Consider the following 27,257-nt stretch of genomic DNA (forward strand, 5'->3'; position numbering starts at 1 on the left):
AAGGGCTGAAGACTGTTTAGATTAGATTAGATTAGATTTACTTTCATTCCAATTGATCCGTAGTGAGGAGGTCCTCCAGGATGTGGAACATGTCAGAAAAACAACAATACATGACAAATATTTAAACTAAAACAAATAAGCTAATGTACCATTCCACAGGTCCCAAGTGGAATGATCGTCATTTTTTAATGAACACTAAGAGTCATTTTACAAATACTATTGCACTGAATTTAAAATAAAAAAGTTTTATATTTATTTATAAGGTAAGAAACATGTAATACAACTACTGTAATACTTATTTACAATGAACACATTACTGCACTGAAATGGTGCAGAAGTTAGATTATACTTACACACACACACACACACACACACACACACACACACACACACACACACACACACACACAAATTTTCAGTGAACACATTACTGCACTGAAATTGTGCAGAAGTTATGTTGTACTTATATACAAATCAGTTGGTTTTCCTCAGAAATTCGTCAATGGAGTAGAAGGAGTTGGCCACCAATAAATCCTTTAGGCTTCTCTTAAACTGAATTTCATTGGTTGTTAAGCTTTTTATGGCTGCTGGCAAGTTATTGAAAATGTGTGTTCCTGAATAATGCACACCTTTTTGTACAAGACTAAGTGACTTTAAATCCTTGTGAAGATTATTCTTATTTCTAGTATTGATTCCATGAATTGAGCTGTTGGTTTGAAAAAGTGATATATTTTTAATGACAAATTTCATTAAGGAATAAATATATTGGGAAGCTGTAGTTAGTATCCCTAGTTCCCTAAACAGGCTTCTGCAGGATGTTCTTGAGTTCACACCACATATAATTCTTACTGCACGTTTTTGTGCCCGGAAAACTTTAGCTTGGCTTGATGAATTACCCCAGAAAATAATCCCATATGACATTATGGAATGAAAGTAAGCATAGTATGCCAGCTTTTTCATTTTTATATCCCCTATGTCTGACAAAATTCGCATTGCAAACAGAGATTTGTTAAGACGCTTCAGCAGTTCTGTGGTGTGCTCCTCCCAGTTGAATTTATTATCAAGCTGTAATCCCAAGAATTTAACACCGTCCACTTCTTCTATCTTCTTGTCATCATATGTTAGACATATACTCTTGGGACACCCCTTACAAGTTCTGAACTGCATGTAGTGTGTTTTTTCAAAGTTTAGTGACAAAGAATTGGCTAGGAACCAGTGATTAATGTCTACAAATATTTTATTGGCTGATCTTTCTAAGACTACACTTGATTTGCTATTTATTGCAATGTTTGTATCATCAGCAAACAAAACAAACTTGGCATCTGGTAATGTTACTGATGAAAGGTCATTGATATACACAAGAAAAAGTAAGGGCCCCAAAATGGAACCTTGTGGGACCCCACATGTAATTAGTTCCCAGTTGGATGATGCCTGATAGCTTGATACATGTCTCTTTCCTAATAACACCCTTTGTTTCCTGCCAGAGATATAAGATTTGAACCATTTTGCAGCATTTCCTGTTACACTATAATATTCTAGTTTACTTAAAAGGATATTGTGATTTACACAGTCAAATGCCTTTGACAGATCACAAAATATACCAGTTGCCTGCAATTTTTTGTCTAATGAATTAAGTACATTTTCACTGTAAGTGTAGATAGCCTTCTCAATATCAGAACCTTTTAGAAATCCAAACTGTGACTTTGACAGTATGTTATTTGAGATAAGATGGTTATAAAGACGACTGTACATTACTTTTTCGAAAATTTTTGAGAATGCTGGGAACAGTGAAATTGGACGGAAATTTGATGCTATTTCTTTATCTCCCTTCTTACACAGTGGCTTAACTTCAGCATATTTCAGCCATTCGGGAAATATTCCACTGATAAACGACTGGTTACACAGATAGCTTAATATGTTACTTAGCTCAGAATCACATTCTTTAATTAACTTTGTTGATATTTCATCATACCCACTAGATGTTTTTGATTTTAAAGATTTTATGATGGACATTATTTCTGTTGGGGTAGTGAGGGTCAAATTCATATTATGGAAGTTACTTGAAATGTCTGGTCTAAGGTAATCCATAGCAGCATCTACCGAACCTGACAACCCCATCTTTTCAGTAACAGTTATAAAATGTTTGTTAAAAAGTTCTGCAACACTATACACATCTGTCACCAATGCATCATTTACTCTTAATGCTATTTGTTCCTCTTCATGTCTGGTTCTACCGGTCTCCTCCTTCACTATATCCCATATTGTCTTTATTTTGTTATCTGATATGACTATCTTTTCCTTGTAATATATTTGCTTTGACATCCGTATTACAGTCTTTAATATTTTGCAGTATTTCTTATAATGTGCTATAGCATCAACATTGGAAATGTTTCGGATTGACAGATACAGTTTTCTTTTTGTTTTACACGATACCCCTATTCCTCGAGTAATCCATGGCTTCTTTGTAGACTTTGCTCTAACCTTGGTAAGTTTTGGGGGAAAGCAGTGTTCAAATAAGGTAAGCACTTTATTAGCAAAAATGTTACATTTTTCATTCATGCCATGAGCACTGTAAACATCAGTCCAGTGAATGTCTCTGAGGAGTGTCCTAAAATAATCAATTTTTGGCTTACTGATTACCCTCTTGAGCTCAGATTTAACAGATTTTATATCCTGTTCAGTATTAACATTTAACAGAAGGAACTGCATGTCATGGTCTGAGAGGCCATTGACTATTGGTTTTGTAATATAATTTTGTTCATTTGACTTTTCTATAAAGATATTATCAATGGCTGTTTGTGAGCAAGTGGTTATCCTAGTGGGGAACTTTACTGTGGGAATTAAGTTGAATGATAGTGTTACTAACTCAAATAGGTTCTTATTGGGAGAGTCTTTAAGGAAATCTACATTGAAATCACCAGCAACCACTATTTCTTTGTTTTTGGTTGTTAAATGGGCCAGTACAGCTTCAAGGTGGTTTACAAACAGATTAAAGTTACCTGCAGGTGCTCGATATACACTTAATATTATGAAAGATTTTTTGTGAAAATCTAATTCTGTTGCACATGCTTCCATATGCTGTTCTAGGCAAAATTTATGAATGTCTATGTTCTTAAATTTATGACAGTTCCTGATGAATGTGGCAACTCCTCCTTTCTCCATTTCTGATCTACAATAGTGAGATGCTAACCTAAACCCTGTAACACTTAAAAGTTCTATACCAGTGGTCACATGATGTTCAGAGAGGCAGATTATGTCAGCTGGGTTTGAAGACTCTAATTCATCTATGCAGATAGTTAATTCATTAATTTTATTTCTCAGTCCTCGAATATTTTGATGCAATAAAGATAGCTGACATTTCACATTGACTGACTTAAAATTGGATGGAGTTAAAATATCTGCTGACAGTTGAAAATTCTTAACCAATGGCTGTTTATGTTGATGTAATAAGCTGGAATTATGTTTTTTGATTTCTTTCTCAAACTGAAGGTTTGTCTCAGTTCTAACCTCTCTTAAAATTTGTTTTCTTTCTGTCCTCCCTACCCTAAAAAAGGGTCTTTTCTGAATCCTATAACCACTGGTATTTTACCACTCATGACAGTGCCTCCCCCCTTTAACTTTCCTGCTATTTCCCCAGCCAATTTACCCTTCCCCTTCCTGTTGAGGTGAAGGCCATGCCTAGTATAATCCCACCTACTGACAGAATCAACATGAACCACACCAATGTGTGACCCCGCACCCGACATGAGCAGCCGTTCCAGCTCCAAATTAACTCTCTTGACAGAAGAGTTCAGCAGTTGAAAGATGGTTCTTAAAGTTACCTAAGCAAGTTCTCAAGAGTTGTATGACATCTTTATTTAGTGTTTGACCAGTTAACATTTTTCGACTCTTTTGCTAAAAGTTTATTAACAACACAAACACTGAAGGCTCAGTATACGTTGTAAAATATGAATATGCTGTTGTTCTGGGACTGGTTTGATATAGCTCTCCTCACTTCTCTCTACTGTGAAAGCCTCTTCACCAATTTAACCTATGGCATTTGAACCTGCTTACTGTATTCATGCCTTGACCTTCTCTGTAATTTTTACACCTCACACTTGCTTCCCTTCCAGTCTGACTTTTCCTCGAGGCCTCAGAATCTAACCTACCAATCACTTCCTTCTTTTACTCATGTTATGGCATAAATGTCTTTTTTCCCCAATTTGATTCAGCACCTTTTCATTATTTATTCGATCTACTCATCTAATCTTCAACATTCATATGCAGCATCACATTTCAAAAGTTTCCATTCTCTTTGAGTTTAAATTGTTTTTTGTAAATGTTTCACTACCATACACGGCTAAACGCAACACATTACCTTCAGAAAGGGTTTCCTAACACCAAACTTTTTTTTCCAATGTAAAAAATTTCCCTTTTTCAGAAACAATTTTCTTTCCATTGTCAGTGTACATTTTACATACTTTCCTACTTTGACGATCATCAGTTATTTTGCTGCCCAAATAGCAAAACTCATTGGCTGCTTTTTGTGTCTCGTCCCCTAATCTAATCCTATCGTCACCTGATATTATTTGACTGCATTCCATTATCCTTGTTTTACTTTTGTTCATCTCATAACATCTTTTCAAGGCATTATCCATTCCATTCAACTAAATCTTCAAACCTTCTAGCATTTCCGACAGAATTACAAGGTCATCAGCAAACTTAAATTTCTTTTGCAAATTCCTCCTAGGTTTCCTTTACTGCTAGCTCAATGTGCAGATTAAATACATTATTCTGGTTCACTCCCTTCTCAGTTACTGCTTCCCTTCCATGTCCTTCAACTCTTATAACCGCAGCCTGGTGTCTGTGCAAATTGTATATAACTTTTTGTTCTCAGTATTTTATCCCTGCTACCTTCAGAATTTCAAAAAGTGTACTCCAGTCAACAATATTAAAAGCTTTCTCTAACCACAGAAATGACATAAATGTAGATTCTCCTTTCTTCAACCTATCTTCTACAGTAAGTCGTATGATCAGTACTGCCTCACCTGGTCTCACAGTTTTCCAGAACCTGTACTGATCTTCCCCAAGGTCAGCTTCTACCAGTTTTTCCATTCTTTTGTAAATAATTTGAGTCAGTATTTTGCAGCATTCTTGTAATCCCACTGGATGTATTGGTGGATGATATAATCATGTGTATGTCTGTTGAGGTTGCCAGGCATGGTGTGGCAGGTTACACATGCCAACACCAGGTCACATTGCAATAACCACCACAGATTTAGTGGCTGCCATGGCCTCACTTTTCACACGTTTACAGCAAGCTCTCTGGTGTGCTGATTGACAGTGACCCTGTTTGACGTGTGTAAATTTGGACTTTGTTGTTACCTACCATTAATGCTTCGCTAGGAGTTGGACTTGTCTTTCTGCCTAATGTGGGGCTATCTTCAGTCACCATTCAACTAACAGTTATGGTTTCAGTGAATGTTCCAGTGGAATATGGTGCACCAAATGCATCACATTTAAACCTACACATAGTTTTCTCCAGCACTGATGTGTGAGTTAAAAACTCTCAGGGTTCTGTATTGACCATGAGGTATCCACATCCAGAAGTCTTTTCATGTGTATTTCCAGAAGAGCCAGGAACTATTACTTTATGTGATATAACTAAATAAATTGTACTTAAGAAGATCTGTGTTGTGAAGAAGCAAACTCACAACAACTGCAACAAATTAAATCGATGGTTTCACAGCATTCACACCTGTCAACACCTACCTTTCTTATAATTTGAATAATTACATTCTTCTGGAAGTCTGAGGCTTTTTCAGCTGTTTCACATCTCTTGTACCATCCACTCACAGACCTTATTTCAACCTAGGCCTTTCAGTCCTCTGCCTAATTTTTCTTGCAGTGTCAAATTACGTATCTCATCGACACTTTCTTCCTCTGCATGTTTTTTACACCTTTCTGCTTTCCCTTTTTTCCCTTAATATGGACTTGCCATCTGAGCTCTTGATATTTACACAGGTGGCTTTCCTTTTCCTAAGGCCTTGTAATTTTCCTATAAACAACATCTATCTTTCTCATAATCATGCATGCTTTTTCACCTTCATATTTCTCTTCTCACCATTCCTGGTTTGCCAAGTTCCAGTCCCTGTCACAATTAAATGTTCATTCCACTTAACTTCCACTTCTTTCTTTGACTTCAGTCATCTGTGAACCACATGAATGAAATTCCTCTTGATTTTGTCCTCTTTCCGAACATTCAGGTGTTCCAGTGCTTCACTTTTTATAGTGCTCTTTTCTTCTTTCACGAGTCCACACAGAGAGGCATTTTCCAACTTGTCCTGAAAACTCCTGAACTTCCCAATCTTGTCTCATACACTTAGCCTGTCTATAATTTCTGTTTTTGTAACATTGATTTCTGCTAAGTCCTTTTTAACTTCACTGGAACACCTGACCTGCATTTTGGGATTTTCGTGAAAAGGTCAAAAATTTTTACTCATTTCCAGTTCCATTCAAGCCAACTGACCATAAAATGAAATTTTCCTTTTTCTGTGAGCATCAGATAGTTTTTCATTTAGGGTGTAGATTTCTTCATTACTTTTTCTCTCCTACATACTCCAAACTTTTCTCGGATTGAGTATTTTCAATCGTACCTTTCTTTCCCTTCTCTCCAACTCTTCAGTATCTCCCATTTTGTTGAAGATTAAATATTCCACAGCATAATGGCACATCAGTTTTTAAGGCAGGGGTGTAATGCCAAATTTCTGTTTTTACCCAGAGTGATTTTTTATTGTAAATGTCCTGTTTTAATTGATTAGCCATTTCCATCTTCTGGACTCCATTTTTGCTTCCTTCAAACAATGGAAAATCCAGGATGGAATGTAACAATATTAGGAAGGAAAGCTGCTACTCACTATATAGCGGAGATGATGAGCTGCAATAGCCACAGCAAAAAGATTCACACAATTATAGCTTTCGACCATTAAGGCCTTTGTCAGCACACACACACACACACACACACACACACACACACAACTTGCACACACGTCTGCAGTCTCAGTGGTGTGATTTCAGCTATCTGAGACTGCAGACATGTGTGCAAGTTGCGTTTGGGTGAGTGTGTGTGCGTGTGCATGTGTGTGTATGTGTGTCTTGCTGACAAAGGCCTTAATGGCCGAAAGCTATAATTGTGTGAATGTTTTTGTTGTGCCTATCGTGACTCAGCATCTCCACTATATGGTGAGTAGCAACTTTCCTTCTTAATAGCGTTACATTTTTGCTTCCTTCTTTACCTGCTAGATTTGTTACTGGTAGGATAGGGCAACACACAAGTGTTACGGAGATGCTTCGGAAACACAAATGTGAATCCATGTAGGCTTTCAATAGGAAAAACAAAGAAGTCATTGGTTTCTTAAAACTGAGAAGCTTCTAAAAGCACTCTGCAAATATTTCTGTTTTCTTTACCATTAATGGCTACTTTGCTGTTTTCCCCTTTAGAACATAGACTTGGTGGTTGATACTTCACCAGATTAGTCTTAAAACATTTTATAAAAATTCCTTGTTGTTTTTCTGGAAGTCTTCTTCAATATCATGTAGCACATGTGGCTATTACCCAAAGCTTTCAGACATATTAATACTAAGTGTAGAACAAAAGAATAGTCAGCTTATTACACTTTGTGAGTTATTTGAAGGCCACTGTAACTTCATCTAATGAAGCACATTGTATCAATACAAAAAGAGAAAAGAAGATTTAAAGTATGACATTTCTTCAACAGTGTGGTCGTAAAAGATGGAACATCAGCTTATTTGGAGAAGTATAGAGGAGGAATTTGGCTGTGGCCTGAAATGAAGGAATCATCAACAATTCATTTAAAATCACTGAGGATATCTATTACAAGAACAATTAGACGAATATATGCACATAATTGGAGTGTCTCAACCATTGTATCAAAGATAGGAGAAAAAGATTAGGGTTGAAAGTTCTGTTGACAATGAAGTCATTAGAGAGGAAGCACATTTTATTGCTTACCCAAAGTCCATGTTCTACTACTATATATCTTCTCTCTGTTTTCCTGCTATTAAATTCTAGTTCCTCAGATATAAATTTTTGTCTTCCATAACTGTTGGAATAACCTCTTTTACGTCATCAAACAGTCTTTCAATCTCTATCTTTGTTAGAACGAGCAGGGATATAAACTTACTACTGTGATAGCTGTTGGCTTTCAATCTATCTAGGCGACAATAATGCATACACTATGCCATTCTTAGTTGCTTCCTCACATATTTATTTTCATATTAACTATTAGACATACTGTAGCCTCCCTTGTGGGCTGGGTACAGGTAAAGAATGGTTAACTGAGAGAACACCCTTGACACAAAACCTGACTTGTTGCCTAAAATGAAAATGTGATTTTTTTACATATACTAAAACAGTAATTCTTGAATTTAAGGGAAAAGGTTGTCTTGAAAGGATAACAGTTCACACCGTGTACCTCGTTTATCCAGTTTGTAAGTTGCACACCTCTTAATAATGGTTAGATCGAACTAGCTCATTTTAGCACCTAAATTTAGTTTCATTTTCACACTGAAGGTTGGCATCGCTATATTGTTTTTTGAAACTGAACTATCACACTATCATAGTTCACAATACCCTTAATAACTGTTCAAGTAATAATCCAGCTCACCAAATGCATGCTGCTGTTTAAGAATGATGCTACTTTTTTGTCTACTGATTTTGTGTGTAATGTTGCATACCCTGCACTGTCACACTACCATTTGATGGAAAACATCCAAACTGATATTTTATCAACATCTGTAAACTGTTCATATTTTTTCATTCAGCTTGACTGCATATGTCACACCTGAAAACCGAACAACGGAAGGAAGATTGAGTATAATGTCCCGTCAACAGCTAGGTCATTAGAGATGGAGCACAAGCTCAAACTGTGTCAAGGATGAGGAAGGAAATCGGCCATGGCCTTTCAAAGGAACCATCCCAGCATTTGCATGGAGCGATTTAGGGAAATCATGGAAAACAAAATTGAACGACTGTTCCTTCTCGGCATAGACGTGTATGAATGGTAACATTTGGGCATTGTTGAATGAAACAGCAAAACAATCCCTTCTACTGAAAAATTGTGTACTTTGTTCCACTACTGATGATAATAACTCTTATCTTTCCCCACTAGAATTATTTAAAGAATGTAAAGAAGTTTTTTAGGAGAAAAAAGAGGAACATGAGAAGAAAAGAGGTACCAAAATTTTTTGTCCAAACAACAAAGAATCCCATAACCAAATAAAAACACATCAACAAATAACCCATCAATAGCTTCCTCACAAGTCAGCATAACAATTATGTAATAAAAATGTCAGGCATACTTAAAATTCTCCCAGCCCTACATCTGACCATTGTGTCAGCACTTGTTTGTACAGGTGATACACAGACATATGATACACTATGAAATCAGTTTGGTTATGCCATAGGCTTGTCATGTGCCTAGTGCTCACAGGGAGACATCTGACCTACCAGTTACATACGTCCTCTCAGAATAGCACACAACTATTTTTTGTAGATTCGATTAGTTTGCTAATATCATTTGGGTACTATGCTCACCTATAAATTTATATTGTAGAGCTGGTTCTGCTATTCAGTCCCAGCTAATAATCTTCTTCACTGTGCTCAGATCCTCTTCCTTGAAGATTTCATGAATTAGTTAGAAAACAATCTCATTTTTTTCTTTGAACAACATAAGGCTTTCATAAACAGAGTTCCATCATTAAACCATATATTGTCAAATTAACCATTAATACAATGGACCAAGCTAGTCCTACTCCTCCTCCTCTCTGGTCCATATACAATAGAGTAAGTCAAATAAATTACATTTTACATAACATTCATTGCTAATACAGGCTCTTTGGTTATTTTTTGGCAGGCCACCATAACACCCTCCATCAGCGGCTGCACAGAATAACACATTCGTTCACCATTCATGCCCATGGGTAGTGCAACTCCCATGTGTATTCTGGGCTTTGCCTAATGACAATGTTTTGCTTGACTGTAGCTCAGTTAACTTAAAATAATAATTTTTCCTCTCTATATTCATGTGAATATCTTCCATAGCTCAAAGAGCTTAAGAGTGTACCACCGCATTATCTAATGAAATGTCATATTACACTACAGGCTAAACAACCACCAAAATATCACAAAATCTACTTAATGGAGGAAACCTACTCTTTTTAACTCTGCTGTTACCCCAATGGCACTATTATTAAAATATAGTGTGTTAACCTTAGACAAACGGGGTGGGGAGCATGGTTTTCCTAGAAACTTAGCTCTTACATAAAGTCTCTAAGTTTCAAATGACTAACGATATACAACTTTCTTCATCTCAGATGGGTAAATGGGTGAAATGTCCATATGACTGAATTTTATGTGGGTTGCGTTTCCAACATACTGCTTTGATTTTTGTCTAGAACTGTTTGTCCCTATATTTCCTACTATAGTTAAGAAATAATTATTGAACAATCCTGCTACCTATGAGTGATCATTTACAACCCATAAATTTAAATCAATGGTGATGTTATCCTGCTCTGTGGCCTGTTGTCCTATGTGTTGGTTCACTACATTCTGTATAGACCTAAGGCTGTTGACGGAATTACTGACCTCTGACATAATGTAAATGTTCTTTGATTCTTAATAAATTTTCTTAGTAATTTTGACTAGTTTTTGCAGTGTGTAACTGCTGCAAGATCTTCACTAGTCTCATCAACAGATGCATTTCCTTTTTCCTTTCACATGATACTTCAATCCCTCTAGTGATCAATGGTTTTTTTACATGGCAGTTTAATATCCTTTCTGATTAACTTAAGCAGAAAGCTATCCTCAAGCAATGACATGAATTTATTGTGGAATAGATTAAATTTTACATCAGTATTTGGTTTCTTATAAATTTCATACCAAGTCATCTCTCGTAAGCTATTCTCACGAATGTTTGTTGTCCCTATGACTATGAAATAAGCTGCCACTCTTCAGGAAACATATGTTGGTCTGGCTCCTCTACAGACACCTCTGTGATGCGGTTTTGTATATGATTTGGCTATCTGTATAACAGAGGCGTAACACTTTTTCTTTTGACTTCAGTTCACTATGTTGTACTGATAAAGACAGGTAAATTAAGAAACTTAATAATTGCTAGCATTTGAAGATGTGATTTGTTACCTTGCCCAATCTAGATACCATTAATTAAAAAGAAGAGAGAAGGGCTTACTCTAAAGCAGACCTTGGACTAAATGTCAGAGCACTTGTGTAACCAAAATGAAAAAAAATGGCTATATGATTAAGATTGATGGCCAGTTGGCAGAAATGGACAGTCACATGAATGTAAGGGAGGGGCCATATGACAGTGGATATGAACAGGTACAGGAAGTATATTTTTAGGCAGAAGACATGCATGAGGTAATGGACTTGACTAGAACATAAATTTGGTGCCACAGAAGCCAGTTTTAAGTCAGCCTGTTCCAAGATTTTGAGCGTGAAGCCCATGTCAGTCAAAACAGCCATAATGTACTTGTACAATAATGTGTTTGACTTGATATGAAACCAGACTCTGAATTAGATCTGTTAATAACATATGCAGATTAACTTGAAAATGGAAGACACACAGTGCCTAGATTCCGAGTTAGAACTTATGTCAATCTGAATAGTAATAATGTAATGGTCCAATGACGTGTTGTGGTGAATAAGAAGACGGACAGTGGAGTAGGACAATTAACAATGATTGCTGATTAATATAAAAGTGTCACATGTATTGTTCATCTGAGTGAGACTGTTGTTGGTTGGTTAGGTTATACTGTACAGTGATTATTGTTGTATAATTAGAAGATGCAGTATGCACATACCTGGTAAATGAGACTTTATTATGTAGCAATGATGTTACATTCCATCATAGGTTTTCCATTGTTTGACTTAATTATGTACTTAAGACATGGATTGGTCATAACTAATTCAGTGAGGGGGTCTGACATTTATGGAAGTAAAACCTGAATCAAATGTGTGCCGACCACACTACTGGGTGTAGGTAGTGCTGTACCCACCGACATTTACAGCCAATTTTTTCACCTCGATCATGCTACTGAGGACCAGGTACGTCACAATCTCTAATTGTGACTGTGTCATAGTACACGACAACAAGAATTAACATAACTGAAAGCAGAGTAGCTGTGTGAATTACTATTCCCACATTCAAATAAAAAAAAAAAAGGGCAGCCTCACGATGATAGTCTGTGGGGGAGGCTGTTGTACTTTGGGTCATGTATACCTTGGATCACTTGTCTGTTTATCAGAATGTGCTTCCATGTAGAGTGTAATAGTTGAATGGTTCAAGTGTTACTCACCAAGCTGCTTTGCCATCCTGCACTTGTAGTGCCGAATGACAAAGTGTGGGCAAGCTCACTTAACCGGTTTCAAGTGCAAAAATTAACAATTTTTGTGTTTAGTTTTTGCTTTTTTGATAGACCTTTTGGTAAACAATAAATGTGATATGGCATGAATGGCTGGGAGGCCCCTAATTATAGGTTCAGCTGCCTAATTGAGAAGATCCTTCCTCTCCTCCGCACCTGCAAGCATCTTTCTGTCGTGAAGTACGAGAGTTTTGTGTGGAAATGTATCTGTTAAGTGTAGGTAACTGTAGTGAGTGTGTGTGTGTTTAGTGTAGTGCAGTGTAGTGTAGTGTAGTGTCAAGTTCACGTTGAAGATGATAAGAGAAGGGAGAGAGGGAAACCCAGTTCTGGCACACAGCCTACTTCTCTCGAAGAGCACCAAGAGGCCTGCCGAGCTTAATGTCCCCGTCTGATAGATGGATCACCACAACAGTCTCACACGCCATTGCTTCACAAGACACTGTAGTGAGGTTTGGAATTTAATCCAGGACACTGACACAAAGACTGGAGATTAGTAACGTAAACCACCACTCTTCTCATAAGAAACTGTAAAGGCAAAGGGAAAATTGTCAATACCATGCAGTATATCCAGACAATCATCCATCCAAGTACTGGCCACATGTGATGGTGCTTAACTTCTCAGTGATCTGATGGGAACTGGCCACTGACATGGCCTTTTGGTAAGGTTGAAGAATACCGCACCTATTCCACTTCATTCAGTATGATCTGGTGAGTAAAACCATAGTTTGCAGATCTAAACATGGAAACAGTGCCATCTTGTACGTTGGATCACAAACACATCATGTATCTCAGATCAGTAATTCAAGGTACAAGATGTTAATATTTTGGAATCTCATGTTTCAAGTAACAATGCCAAAAAGTAATTCAGGCAGAAAGAGGTTCCTGTTGCTCCAGATGCCATGAATAAAACTATGAAAGCTGTCAGTTCTCAGGACAGAACAAAATTTCTATCGGAGAAGCCTGTAAAATCTACAGTGTCATATTCACTACACTTGTTTGACATTTGCAATATTTTAATGAAGCTGGCAGTGAATTTCACAACATCAACTATGATACCAAAAGGGTGTTTAACAATAATGGGGAATTAAGTTTAGTAGAGAACCTAAATATCATTGCAGAAATGAAGTATGGATTTAGAAAATGGGCCATCTAAGTGGGAGAAGTGTGAAACATGGAGAATAAATAGTTTGGACAAGAAGAGAATAGAAGCTTTCGAAATGTGGTGCTACAGAAGAATGTTGAAGATTACGTGGGTAGGTCACGTAACTAATGAGGAAGTATTGAATAGGACTGGGGAGAAGAGAAGTTTGTGGCACAACTTGACTAGAAGAAGGGATCAGTTGGTAGAACACGTTCTGAGGCATCAAGGGATCACCAATTTACTATTGGAGGGCAGCGTGGAGGGTAAAAATCGTAGAGAGAGACCAAGAGATGAATACACTAAGCAGATTCAGAAGGATGTAGGTTGCAGTAAATACTGGGAGATGAAGAAGCTTGCACAGGATAGAGTAGCATGGAGAGCTGCATCAAACCAGTCTCAGGACTGAAGACCACAACAACAACAACAACAACAACAACTTTCTTCTATAAAATAAAAAGTTGCTAATCTCTCACTTGGTTCCACCACTAGTAACCATCTTTGTAAAGGCATTCAACTGGGCCTGCTGTGGTGGATAAGGTGAGGATCGACATACAGGGTCGTCCATCTGAAGTTTCGGATGAGATTATCTCGAAAACTATACATTGGGTAAAAATAGTGGGTAAGACAAGTTTGTAAGCTCAAAGAGGGACATCAAATGATACTACACATGACCTCCAGCCCCCATCTTAAATGGAAACACCCATTTTTTATTGCAGATTTGGATTCTCCAGAAAAAAGTAATCAAGTTTTGTCTGAAACATTTTTTTAAACCATTGAGAGATCAAGAAAAAGGTAAGATTGGGGAGGAACTCTGATTTATTTAGAATTATCTGAGAAAGAAGCATGAAATTGATAAAAAAAAGTCCACCAATTCTTTTGTTACACCAAATTAAGCTATTTTTGTACAAAATGTACTGTATATTACTTTTAGCGTTACTCAGGAACAATGACATGGATGTAGTAGAATGATGTTCCCATGGGGTGCTTCATTAGTATGAGTCCCCTTGCCTCTCACAGTGAGTCCCCTTGCCTCTTGCAATTTGGGGTGCTTAATTAATGAAATAAGCCACGAAGAAATTGTTCAAAATTATCCCCATTTGCTTCAATGCATAAAGTCAATTGTCTGCGAAAGTTGTCCACAGTTTTGAGCAGCACATCCTGTGGTATGGCTGCACATGCTCTTCGAATGCGTTACTCCATATTGTTTTGGGTTGTGGGCTGTCTATCATTAACAATGTTTTTTAAATAACCCCACTGGAAAAAATCAGGAGATGTTAGGTCTGGTGAACGTGATTGGCCACTGAATTGGTCCATCGCGTCCTATCCACTGACCAGGGTGCGATAAATTTAAAACGTTCCGCATATTTTTAGCATAATGGGGAGCTGCTCCATCCTGTTGGAACCACATTCATTGCCTAGTTTCTAAATCAACATCTTCCATTAGCTCCAACAAATCATCGTGCAGAAGTTGTAAATAAGATTCCCCAGTAACGTTTCAGTAAAAAAAAATTAGGTCCTATAAAGTAACTGTTTAAAATTCCACACCAGCTCAATAACGATCATTTGCGTTGATTGTCAACTGGTCTGTGCCAGTGTGGATTGACAGGGGACCTATAATGACAATCATGACGATTTAATTCGCCATTGTTTTTGAATGTTGCTTCATCGGTGAACAAAATGTATCTAAAAAAAATCATTGTCACCTCTTATTATTTCCAAGGCTCACTGGCAGAAGTGCACATGCATTTGCATTCTTTCAACATTAATGCCTGTGTCAGTGTGATATGATATGCATGATATTTATGTGCCTTCAAAAGCCTCAAAACAGTTGATTTTGGTATTCTAGTTTATCTCTGAATCGCACGACTACTCATTTCAGGATCCAGTTGAGCACAGGTGAGAATGGTAAGACATTGTATTCGCGATGACGAGGTGGATGATGCATGTATCCATTTCGAGTTCGTTGAGTGCAATTTACTTGGATATCGTCTGTCTGGGAAACGATCCGCATACAATTGCGCAGCTGCAGCGTAATTGTTATGGCATTCACCTAAAATTAACATCATATCAACAATCTCTGTAGGAGGATAGTGAGCCATGTTTCGCTGAAGAATAATTTACCTTCATTAGTTGATGTTTATGGTACATAATCTAAAAGTGAAGTGATGTTTGATCGCATTTCACTGACCTTTATACTGAGCCATAGTTTGCAGTTTGTCCACGGTAGCACCACAGTCGGGTGAGTAATGCAATTGTGAAGAGTTCCCTAATGAGATTGTAATACCATTCCGCCTCCCTCCATCAAAAACTGTGGCAGGTAGGATACACTTTGTAAAAAAATAGCTTAATTTGGCGTAATAAAAGAATTGGTGCACATTTTGTATTGATTTGATGCATCTTCTCGGAACATTCTAAATAAATCGGAGTTTTAATTTTTCTCGATTTCAGTGCCATCTGTCAATGGTTTAAAAAAATGTTTCAGACAAAACTTGATTACTTTTTTATGGAGAGGGGGCGGGGGCTGGGGGTCATGTGTAGTATCATTTGATGTCCCCCTTTGAGCTTATGAACTTGTCTTACCCACTATTTTTACTCGATGTATAGTTTTCGAGATAATCTCATCCGAAACTTCAGATGGACCACCCTGTGTATAAGCATCTAAAGCCACTTCCAATAAGGCCTCCTCATTCACACCGTCATCTTCTATTTCATTTGTCTCTGGTTCAAAATCTTCATCTTCATCTGTGAAGACAACTTCCAGTTCAACATCATAATTCTCTAATGGAAGTAAAATTTCTTCATCAGAAAGTCCACACTGACAAAGACAGTTGAAAAAGTCCTTCCTGGACAAAGAATATTACCTGCCCTGAAACAAGATAAACTGCAGCAGACTGGAATGTGTACATACTAAGTAGCAGCAGCAACAACTGTGAATGATTTCTGATTGCTGCCACCTCATTGTTGGCTTACTTACATATACTCAGAAGAGAAATTACAGCAGTGTCAAACTGACCCCTTCCAGTGTTCTAAGTATACTGAATGAAATGTCCTAGAAAATAGAAATATTTTGTAAATCCAAATTCCTCATCATTAACAGGAAAAAAGTTAGGAGAAGTCATATGGTTTCATGAACAAAGTAAAGAAAATTGGATAGGCCATTGAAGAAAAATGTAGGACACCATTCTAGTGTTACACACAGTTAAAAGAAGAAAACAAAGAACATTTCAGCAAAAAGCTTTTGTAAAAGCAAACATTCTAGTCAAGAAGTTCCACCAATCACAACTTTTCTTTAACAGTCGATTTCGAAGCACTAAGTCTTTGTCTTTGCGCACGTAATATGACAATCGTGAATGTATTTGTTTGCAAAAAATGGCAAATTTCACCAAAAATACATGCTAAATTTGCAGTCCGTACATATGTATATGTTCTTTTCATATCTATATAGGCATGCAACTGTACTCATTGGCAAGACACAATGTTTCAATCGAATGATTATATGTGACACGTTGTAGTGCCTCAAGAATTTTGGGGTAAATTCTAGAGACAATCAGTCCTCCACCATCTTGAACACTCAATATTTTAAGTATGAATGTGGGAGAGTGGAGATGTGTCTACCGCACCACTGGTTTTGGTGTGTGCAGGATGGACATGTATCAGGAGAATACTGCAATTGTGGTGGTCGATCGGAGCAGATAAGTGTTTGCCGCTCGCACCATAGAAGCTGTATGTGACGTACAAGCAGCAAGGACACGTTATTCCTTGACAGTGTAATGATTGTAATTGTTATGAACAAATGAAATATGTTTTGGCTAGAGACTTTTAATTCGGGTGTTAGACTTGCTAGAAGCAAGAACTGTCTTTGAATTACTGGTGGTTATTAAACTCATCACATTGTAAATATACTTGATTGTATCTGACGGTTAAAGACACAATTGACTGGCAAGAATTTGTATACTTATGCAAGACTTGTGGAAACAGAAATATATCAGAACTGAACTGAAAGTATTATGAGAGTTTCAAGTAAGTCAATTGTAGTAAGAGAAAAGGAAAGTGTGCAATCCAGTTTTGCACTGCTTCTCTCATCGCCAAACCATTAGAATGTGGTGGCCGACATGATCAGGACTCGAAGAAAGAGGAATCTTAAAACAAAATCAAGATAAGAAGATATAGTGAGTTGCCATCGCAACCAATAGTAACAAGACAGGGAAATTGTTTCGCAGAGTTGGATTCTGCATAAACGGCAAAAAGGGTGAAAGTTGATGAATACCAGACAAAAGAAGAAGCAAGGAAAATCTGAACAGTTTAGACTAAGAAGAGTTACGATGAGATCTGTTTGACGCCGAGGATCGAGTGTGGAGAGTAAGCAGCCTTCATACACATCGCAGGGGCATGAAAGCAGTAACCAGCAACAGACGCCAACGGCATCAACTGCTGCTCACTGGTGCTGACTACAAATCTGTTCACTGATGCTGAAACTAACCTTCGATGCTGCCGGCACCCGTGCTGTTCACTGGTGCTGATTTCACAACTGCTCACTGGCGCAGCCTACGACTCTACGCCGGTTGAGCGAAAGACAATAATTATTTGAGTGCAAAGTTAAGGACACTGTTCAATAATAGACTGTTAGTATAGTTATTATACTCTGAGGTGAATTTTTTAAATGATCTCTAGATCTAAAAGTAGAAAGAATATGGATCAAGAACAGCAACTAGCAGAACCAGCCACAGCTATTAAAAGTAACTAGGGAAATGCCAGACTGGTCTGAAATAGTGAATTTAATTAAAGCCCAGTTGGGCAGAGTCATCAGCTGTAAACGCTCAAATTGCTTCTTTAAAAAAATGAGTTGAAAGCTAAGTTAGATGACCAGAGAACAGAGTCAAATGCTCAAAGTGCTTCTTTGAGTAATTAACTGAGTGCGAGTTTAAGTTAAAAACTAGAAGCACAATGTGCCACTTTAAGTGAAAAGCTTGATGCACAGAATGCTAATTTTTAAGTAGAGAAATAGACACAGTGAATACTCAAGTAAATAATAAATTGGACACTCAGAATAAAACTTTGGGATTGTTAAGTGCAAAAGTAGATGAACAAAATAAGAAATTTAGCCAGTTGTGTGACGGCATGGGAAATTTGAAGACTGAATTTGACATTTTAACCACTAAGGTGGAAAATTTTAAAATATATTTGAAGGGTAAATTAACTAGTTCTTTAAGTAGTCACGTCAATAAGTGATTCACTGACTTTAGTCAGACACAGAGTAACCAGATTCAGGATTTGGCAAAGAAACTAGAATTTGATATTGAAGATAAGTGTAATGGTGTAGAGTCTGATATGAATGAAAAACTAGGATCATTTCAAAGCGTATGTAATGTAAAACAACGATTACACACTTCAAAGGAAAGTGTTGAAAAGCAGGACAAACTAATCCCTATAGTCCAGTCACAAATAGCAGGCATTAATACGTGAGTTGATAATGTGGAAAGAAATTTTAAGAAGAAACTAGCCACTTCAGACATAATAAATATCAGTAATCTGGAGGAACAGGTAGAAGAGATGATAGACAGATACGTTGCCACAAGAGTAATCTCCGACAATGTATCTCCAATCTTATCTTCTGAACTTCGTAATATGAAGAAGGATGTAGATGAACTGTGGAAGGAATTCAAACTAATGCGGGACAAAGTAGATAACAGAGTGACTTCTCCCAACATTGTATTAACTAGTGAAGTGATGACAGATTTATAATGTGGAGCAAATTCAGGGTTATCTAGACAGTTTCCCAAATTTAAGCCACATGGGGAAGTACACCCTACCCATTTTCTGAAACAGTTTAACCAAGCCTTGCCGAAAAACTGGGAAGATTTAAAAAGGATCGAATTTGCAGTAGGGTCCTTTTAGGAGAAGCTTCGGAGTGCGGCATGGTGAACATCAAGAACTTTTTGTCTCAGGCAGACTTCCAGAAGAAGTTTAAGGAGAAGTATTGGTCAGCTAGTACCCAGGAAAAATTAATATCTGATTTGTGGGAACCTAAATATTATAACAGTATGTGGGGTATGATGAGACAGTATTTCGACTTGCATTTAACACGTGCAAAGTACTTAGATAAACCCGTGGAGGAAGAAGGGTTAGTTCGAATTCTAATAAGACGTTTACCCATGTATGCTGTAAAAGATATACTCTGTAGTGGGTGGAAAACCATAGAAGAACTGTTGTCTTTTGTAGATGCACTTGATACCTTAAACAAAGACCGCGACGAAAAAGTACATCAGAGCAAAAATCAGAGTTACAGAAGAGGTAGTAATAATAGTAATAGTAATTTTAAGAGACACAAGACCAACTTAGCTAGAGTACACCAGTGTAACCAGAATAAAGGTAACAGAAATTACCAAAAGAAGCATCCAACTTTGAATATAAGCCCAATGGCATTGCAAGAATTTGTACCAAGCAGTAATAAAGTACAAAGTGGTAACGTAATACCCTAATTTGGTAACCAACCATTGATTACCAATAATGAGAAAAACATAGTGCAATCTTGATCCAGGGCAGGGACCCAGGTCGTAGAAATACATTAGGAGGTCTAGTCCATAATAAGTATGTTAATTTCACACATAAAATACCAACCACAGAATGGTTGTTGCTGGAAGAACCGAACTTAACCACCATTAAGCCACAACCAATAATAATAGGAAAAGTAGAGGATTTTGAAGTTAACATATTTATAGATACCGGGAGTGAAGTGTCATTTATTTCTAGCACTTTCTTTAGCAGATTATGAACTACACATCACTTACAGCTACTACCAGTAATGGGGGTGTACATAGTCTGTATTACTGGAACGAAGAGCAAAGTCTTAAAACATGAGACCCAGGTGAACTGCAACATTGGGAATATCCCATTTCGTCAGACACTGTTAGTAGTAGAAAATATCAATAGGGATGTGTTGTTTGGCCTAGATTGGCTGTCAAAATTTAACGTCATAATGAATTTTGAGGAGAATCTTCTGCATTTTGATAAAGATGGCTACAAATATTGTGCACCATTTGCAACAGACAGCTATATTGGTAAACAAACAACTGAGAGTCAATGTTTATGATTAACAGTGACAGCACAATTGTCACCAGAGATAGAAAAGATAAGTCACGTGTCACATCAAGCTGACACACACGGCAAAGTAAATGATTCACCAATATTAACCAGTGAACAAAAACTAGGCTTATATAAAATTCTAATGGAATATGAAGAAATATTTTCCAATCATCCTGATAGTATTAGTGATTATACATGTAAATTTAAAATCAAAGATAGTACTCCATTTTTCTGTAAGCCATATCCAATATCAATAAGTCTAAAAGAAGCAGTTAAGGAAGAAATTGACAAGATGATTGACAATAACGTAATAGAATGTAGCTCTAGCATCATGAATAATCCCTTGGTAGCAGTAAGAAAAGGCTACAGGGGGTGTGCGATTAGTGCTAGATGCACGTACTTTGAATAAGCATATAGAGACGGAATGACACAGACCAATTAACATCGATGAATTATTGTCCAAATTTGAGAAAGCAAAGTATTTTAGCCAATGGACCTGACTGCTGGATATTGGCAAATTAGGTTACATCTTGAATCAAAGATATATACAGTGTTTCTATTTGGTGGGAAATCATATCATTTTAATGTGTTACCATTCAGGCCAAATATCTCGGTATCTGTGTTCATATGTGCGCTGGATGAGGTGTTATGAAGGGAATTGTTAAAGTATTTGATAATATATGTACATGATATACTCGTAATCTCATCTACCTAGGCAGAGCATTGCCTGACCTTGAGTAGAACCCTGGAAAGATTTAAACAAAAAAGTATTACGGTAAAATTGTCCAAATCGCACTTTGCGAGGCAAGAGCTTAAGTTTTTGGGGCATATTGTAGAAGTGCAGGGAATTAAACCCAATGCAGAACACATAAAAGCTATTAAGGAGTGTTCACCACCTAAAAACATAAGACAATCGAAGGGATTCCATAGGATGGCCGGATACTATATACGATATATACGAAATCGAGAGTTGAACGACATAAGACTTTTACATTTATTACGGAAGGGAATACTGTGGGTTTGAGACCAAGAGGTCAATGATGCACTTGAAAATGTATAAAGAGCACTGGTAGAATCACCTATATTACACCATCCGGTTATAGGTGAGCCATTTAAAATATCAAGAGATGCGTCTGACAATGGTATAGCAGCAGAACTTTTCCAAAGAGAGTGAGGTCTGGAAAGTGCAAATCACAGATCTATAGCTTTTGCTAGCCAGAGTCTTAACAAACATAAATTAAACTACACAGCCACAGAAAAAGAACTATTAGCAGTAGTATGGAGTATCCAACAATTCCAAACACTAGTATGGGGGTCAGAGTCCCATGTACATATGGATCATCAAACTCTATCTTTTTTAATGAGTAGTCGGTTATTACATAGTAGATTAATGCAGTGGATGTTGTTCCTACAGGAATATGACATTAAAATACAGTATGTAAAAGGTTCTGAAAATATTGTACCTGACACTTTGTCTAGACTACCTGTATACATGAAAGTGCTAAAACATAGGGAAGGACCCGGTGTAATTTTTGCGATTAATTTTATGACAGTAGAATATCCGCACAACAGGGTACAAGAAATGGCTCAAAGAATAACCAGCAACATCCATCATGATCCGTACTTTACAGAAATATAAGCTATGTGTGACAAGAATTCCTCACCTCTTAATCTGGTAGGGAAGTGGAAAATTATAGGGCATAATTTATTTTGGAGAGACAGTATAACATCTTGATGGTGGCGTTTATGCATCCTGAAGTTGATGGAGGACGAAATTGTGTGGTATGTCCATATGGGATATGGACATTTTGGAATAAAAAAGTGTATAGCTCACATGAACAAGTCCTATTATTTTAAGAAATTAGGACATAAGGTAGCATCTTTAATTAGAACTTGTGAAACCTGTCAGAAAGTAAAAGAGAATAACACTCATGTTACATACAAAATGTATCTAATCATTCCTAAGGCATTACACGATCTTACAGCAGCGGATTTCTTCGGACAAATTCCAAAAGGGCAAGGAGGAGTATCGTACATTTTTGTCCTCATAGTGTGTTGCTCGAAGTATGTTAAATTATATCCTATTAAGAAAGCGAATACACCAACCGTGATTCACTGTCTGCAACAATACTTTCTCGAGGTAGGCGAACCAAAACGATTTCTTACAGACTATGGGCCACAATTTGTCAGTAAGGAATTTAAAGAATTTTTAGCATGGGAGGACCATTGTCAAGTACTAATATCCAACCATAATCCGTCTTCCAATTCGTGTGAAAGGATTATGAAGGAAATTGGAAAATTATGCCGCACCTATTGCCATGAAAAACATACGTCACGGCATCGAAAGTTAAAGACTTTGAGCTTATCTTAAATGAATTATTGCTGTTATTAACTGGATTAACACCTTTGGAAGTAATAGGCAAAATCTTTGTGGGAGAACATCTTATTAAATGTTTTACTTGGCTGCAAGAACCTATTGTTGATGACAAACTTAATCAAACTTAAGAACTTGGTTGAAAGGGCACAACAACGAGTAAGCAGACATAATGAGAAAGCTATCGAACCTCAATACAAGGTCGATGACCTGGTTCTAGTAAAACAGCATCTTCATAGTTCTGACCTGAAGAACGAGATGCATAAATTTTTCCAAAAGTATGAAGGACCTTACCAAGCCTTAGCTTTGGTCGATCCTATAACGGGATCAGAAAAAGGAAAATACAATGTTAAAGACATAAAGTTATATATCTCCGCTGCACATTAACATTCTGTGTTAACAGGCGGAGTGACGAGTGTTGGATACCTACTTGTTTTCAGTGTTTCTTCTGTGCTATTTTTTCCTGCACCAAATTCCCTTCAAATCTTAAACTATTATGTAATCTATTCTTGAATTCTTAAACTATCCTATAATTTTAATGCATACAAAACTGAATATAATGGTAAAGTAGAAAACTTAAGAGAATCACAGATGAACAGTGATCTCTAGACATGAAATGAAACGAATAAAATATTATTTGAGTGGAAGGTATAATATGATGACACTATTTAAACCGAGTGATGTCTACATGACAGAAACTGAACAGTGTATTTTATGTGTGTATAAAATATAGTGTTAAGTGATTAACTAAACAACTATTTTATTTTAGTGTATAATTTTCTATTTTTGTAGAACATTTTATGCCTTTTATGAGATGTGATGTAAAGGGAGGGTTTGTATTAGTTTGTATTAGTAACATGACTAACACCAAACACACAGCACACCTTTCACACAATCCTCGCAGACAAGTGTGACTGATTCTTCTGCATTTTCCATTCCACAGGGGTTGCTAAGATTTTTCTTGGGAGGACTGCAAAGGTGAAGGTGAGACTGTCCGGTCTGTAGAAGACGTTTAAAACCATACCTCCTCTGGCTTCTCACTAAAGTACCGGCAAAGGAGAGATCCTGGGGAAGGGGGGTGGGAAGAGTTTCCTGTCTTTGGGGCTATCTTCTTTCTCTTCGCCGATCTTAGCAACCATTTCTACTTTTTCCTTTCTTACTTCTCATCTGAGTACCAGACTATCTTTCCCTCTTTACATATTCATATACTTCTATCGCTCAATTCCTCCTTATTTTCCGTGGCTTCCAATAACCTTCAACTTATTTCATGCAGGTAGGCTGAAGAATCAGGACACACAGACACACTTACGCATATACACAAAACACGAAGATGCAAACAATGAAAGTACAGATAAAAATGATGTAAGAACTGACAAGTGTTGTAGGGGGAAAGAATGTGCACATAGAGAGATATGCACACATGGCTGTTTATTGAGACGGTTCTACATCACCTAGTTCCTTGAGAAAACTATCATGCAGATGTTTATTAATATGTATATATAGGAAATATATGTATAAGAACAATAATGATTCTATATCGCATATGTACATAAGGATATAAAAACTATGATAATTCCACATCAGGGATACGTAAGAATGAAGTGTGAGTAAATACATAAGAAGGAAGTGTGAGTGGTTAAGGAGAGCTTAAGCCAAGGAGGGACTAATAAGCATAAGCCAAGGAGGAACAAATTGTGATAATTATTCAGGAATGTCAGTCGAAAATTTGTTCTGATGATTTGTAGGATAGTGGGACAAGTAAAGCATAAGTAAATGTATGATATATTGAATAATACATATGTGGTGTATATTGGAAGCATAGGAGTGGAACCATACTGGAGGACTCTAGGGGATTAAATGGAGTATTAAGAAGCGAGTGTTAAGTGTGAAACAGATTTAGTTTCCAGACAATATTTAATTATAGTGTACATAAAGATGTATACTAGGGTAATGAACCATGAGGCTTACTCATGAAGGATAAGGAGGGTGCACCCAGCATGTATTGGATATAAAAGGGCAGATAGGCAGACCTAAGAAAGGCTGACTTATACTGAGAGGACAGGGGCACCAAGAAGGGGATTGACCTGTACCATAGGAAAATAGGAATTAAAACGGGGCGTACCTGCCAAAACAGAAGGGAAAGGGTACTCATAGGATCAACCAGTATATGAGTTATAGGTACTGTTTCTAGAGGGGAAAGGACAGTATCGTGACAAAAATCACAAAATTTTGTAGAGATTATTCTGGTAAGTTTGGATTCTCTATTCCACTAGCATTGTTATGGTTTATGTTTATGAATGTCGGAAAGAACACTTTCATTTTCCCAGAGTTCTCCCAGACTACAAGCTACGGTAGATAATGAAACTAATACATACTAAAGAAAAAAACAGTACAGAGAAGTAGAGTACAGAATGACATAATTAAGTGTCTACGACACCTGGAGTTTGTGATTGGAAATAAAAAATTTTGCCTGCATGATTCCTAGATATAAAAGTACTAACTCCAGTAGTAGGTGAAATGCTCAGATAGTTATTATCAAAATGAAGAAAGAAGAGCTAGATATTAAGTACACGATTACTAGAAGAAATATAATGTATATTGATTAAAGTGTGAATTAGAATTATGGGAGATATTAATGTACATGAATATATATATAATGTACATTAATATATATAAAATATCGCATGTTCGAGCAAAGGGGAGGGATATGTAGTGCCTCGAGAATTTCGGGGTAAATTCTAGAGACAATCGATCTACCACCATCTCGAACTCTCGATATTTTAAGCACGAGTGTGGTAGAGTGGAGATGTGTCTACCGCACCACCAGTTTTTGTGTGTGTAGGATGGACGTGTATTGGGAGAATACTGCAATCGTGGCTGTCAATCGGCGCAGACAAGTGTTTGCTGCTCGCGCCATAGAAGCTGTATGTGACGTACAAGGAGCAAGCACACGTTATTACTTGGTGGTGTAATGGTTGTAATTGTTATGAACAAATAAAATATGTTTTCACTAGAGACTTTTAATTCGGGTGTTAGACTTGCTAGAAACAAGAACTGTCTTTGAATTTCTGGTGGTTATTAAACTCATCACATTGTAAATATACTTGATTGTATCTGACGGTTAAAGACACAATTGATTTGCAAGAATTTGTATACTTATGCAAGACTTGTTATTATGAGAGTACCTAGTTATTTCAAGAGCAGAGAGAGAGGTTTTTTTTTTAATCCCTCTAACCAGCATTATTTCTTTGGAGAAGGAGTTGCGGAGATCGACGCAGCCACGTATCCAGTGAATTGTAATAAGAGAAAAGGAAAGTGTGCAGTCCAGTTTTGCACCACGTCTCTTGTCACCAAACCGTTAGAATGTCATGTGACAATAAAGATTCTACTCTGTTCTATTCTGTTCAGGTACTGTTTGATATTAACACAGGGCTGAAACACCACCAGTTGTATATGCACATACTACTGCGTGATCCAGTTCTTGAAAACTCATGTTATCACTTCTTCAAATGTTCAACAATTAATAACCCAAATCAATATGTGTGTAACTGTCCTTCACAAAAGGAATTTTGAAGCTGCAGACATAACCAACCAGGATTTTACAAAATTATTAGTTAGTAGTATAGATTTGTACCTGACATTTAGTAGTATAGATTTGTATCTGACATTCAGTACTGCCCACTCATCTACTTTCCACGTCTGATTACTACATGATGCTCACAACAACCATCTGTGTAAACAAATAACTGTTGTTTGTTCTTTCAGTGAAAGTGCCAAAATGTGGGGGCCGCAAAAACAAAATTAGACTAATTATAGTGCACACAGCGGTTTTTACGCAGTCAATCTTCCCTCGCTCCACATGCGATTGGAACACGAAAAAACCCTACTGTATGATACAATGTTAGGAACCCTCCAACATACTCTCTGCCATACACTTCAGAGTGGATTGCAGAGTATGTGTGTGTCTGTAGATTATCAAACTGTACAAACATTTATCCAAGCAATTGCGAACAGAGATATAATTACCCTGACAGGTGCAAAGACATTCAGTATACCCTGACTAACAGACAGAGTGACAGCAACAAGAGACTGTCCAGAAAGACTTGCACCCTCAGTCTGTTGACGCCGTTTCTGTCTCTGGCGATGTTCGTATACTGAATAATATATTCCCTCAGTTTCTTCTGAATCGGTATCAGAATCTGCAAGCAAATAGAACAA

At 37.1% G+C, this 27,257-nt stretch overlaps 1 protein-coding gene across 1 annotated transcript in view; it reads right to left on the reverse strand.

The window, feature by feature from the left end:
* Positions 1 to 27,257, reverse strand: part of LOC124794644 (autophagy-related protein 2 homolog A) — a 496,478-nt gene that overhangs the window by 251,218 nt on the left and 218,003 nt on the right. Inside the window, exon 20 of the mRNA XM_047258162.1 lies at positions 27,066 to 27,238. Within this exon, the coding sequence (XP_047114118.1) occupies positions 27,066 to 27,238 (173 nt within the window). The remainder of the gene's footprint in view (positions 1 to 27,065; positions 27,239 to 27,257) is intronic.

The sequence above is a fragment of the Schistocerca piceifrons genome, chromosome 4 (assembly GCF_021461385.2).
Source record: "Schistocerca piceifrons isolate TAMUIC-IGC-003096 chromosome 4, iqSchPice1.1, whole genome shotgun sequence".
Taxonomy (NCBI): Eukaryota; Metazoa; Arthropoda; class Insecta; order Orthoptera; family Acrididae; genus Schistocerca; species Schistocerca piceifrons.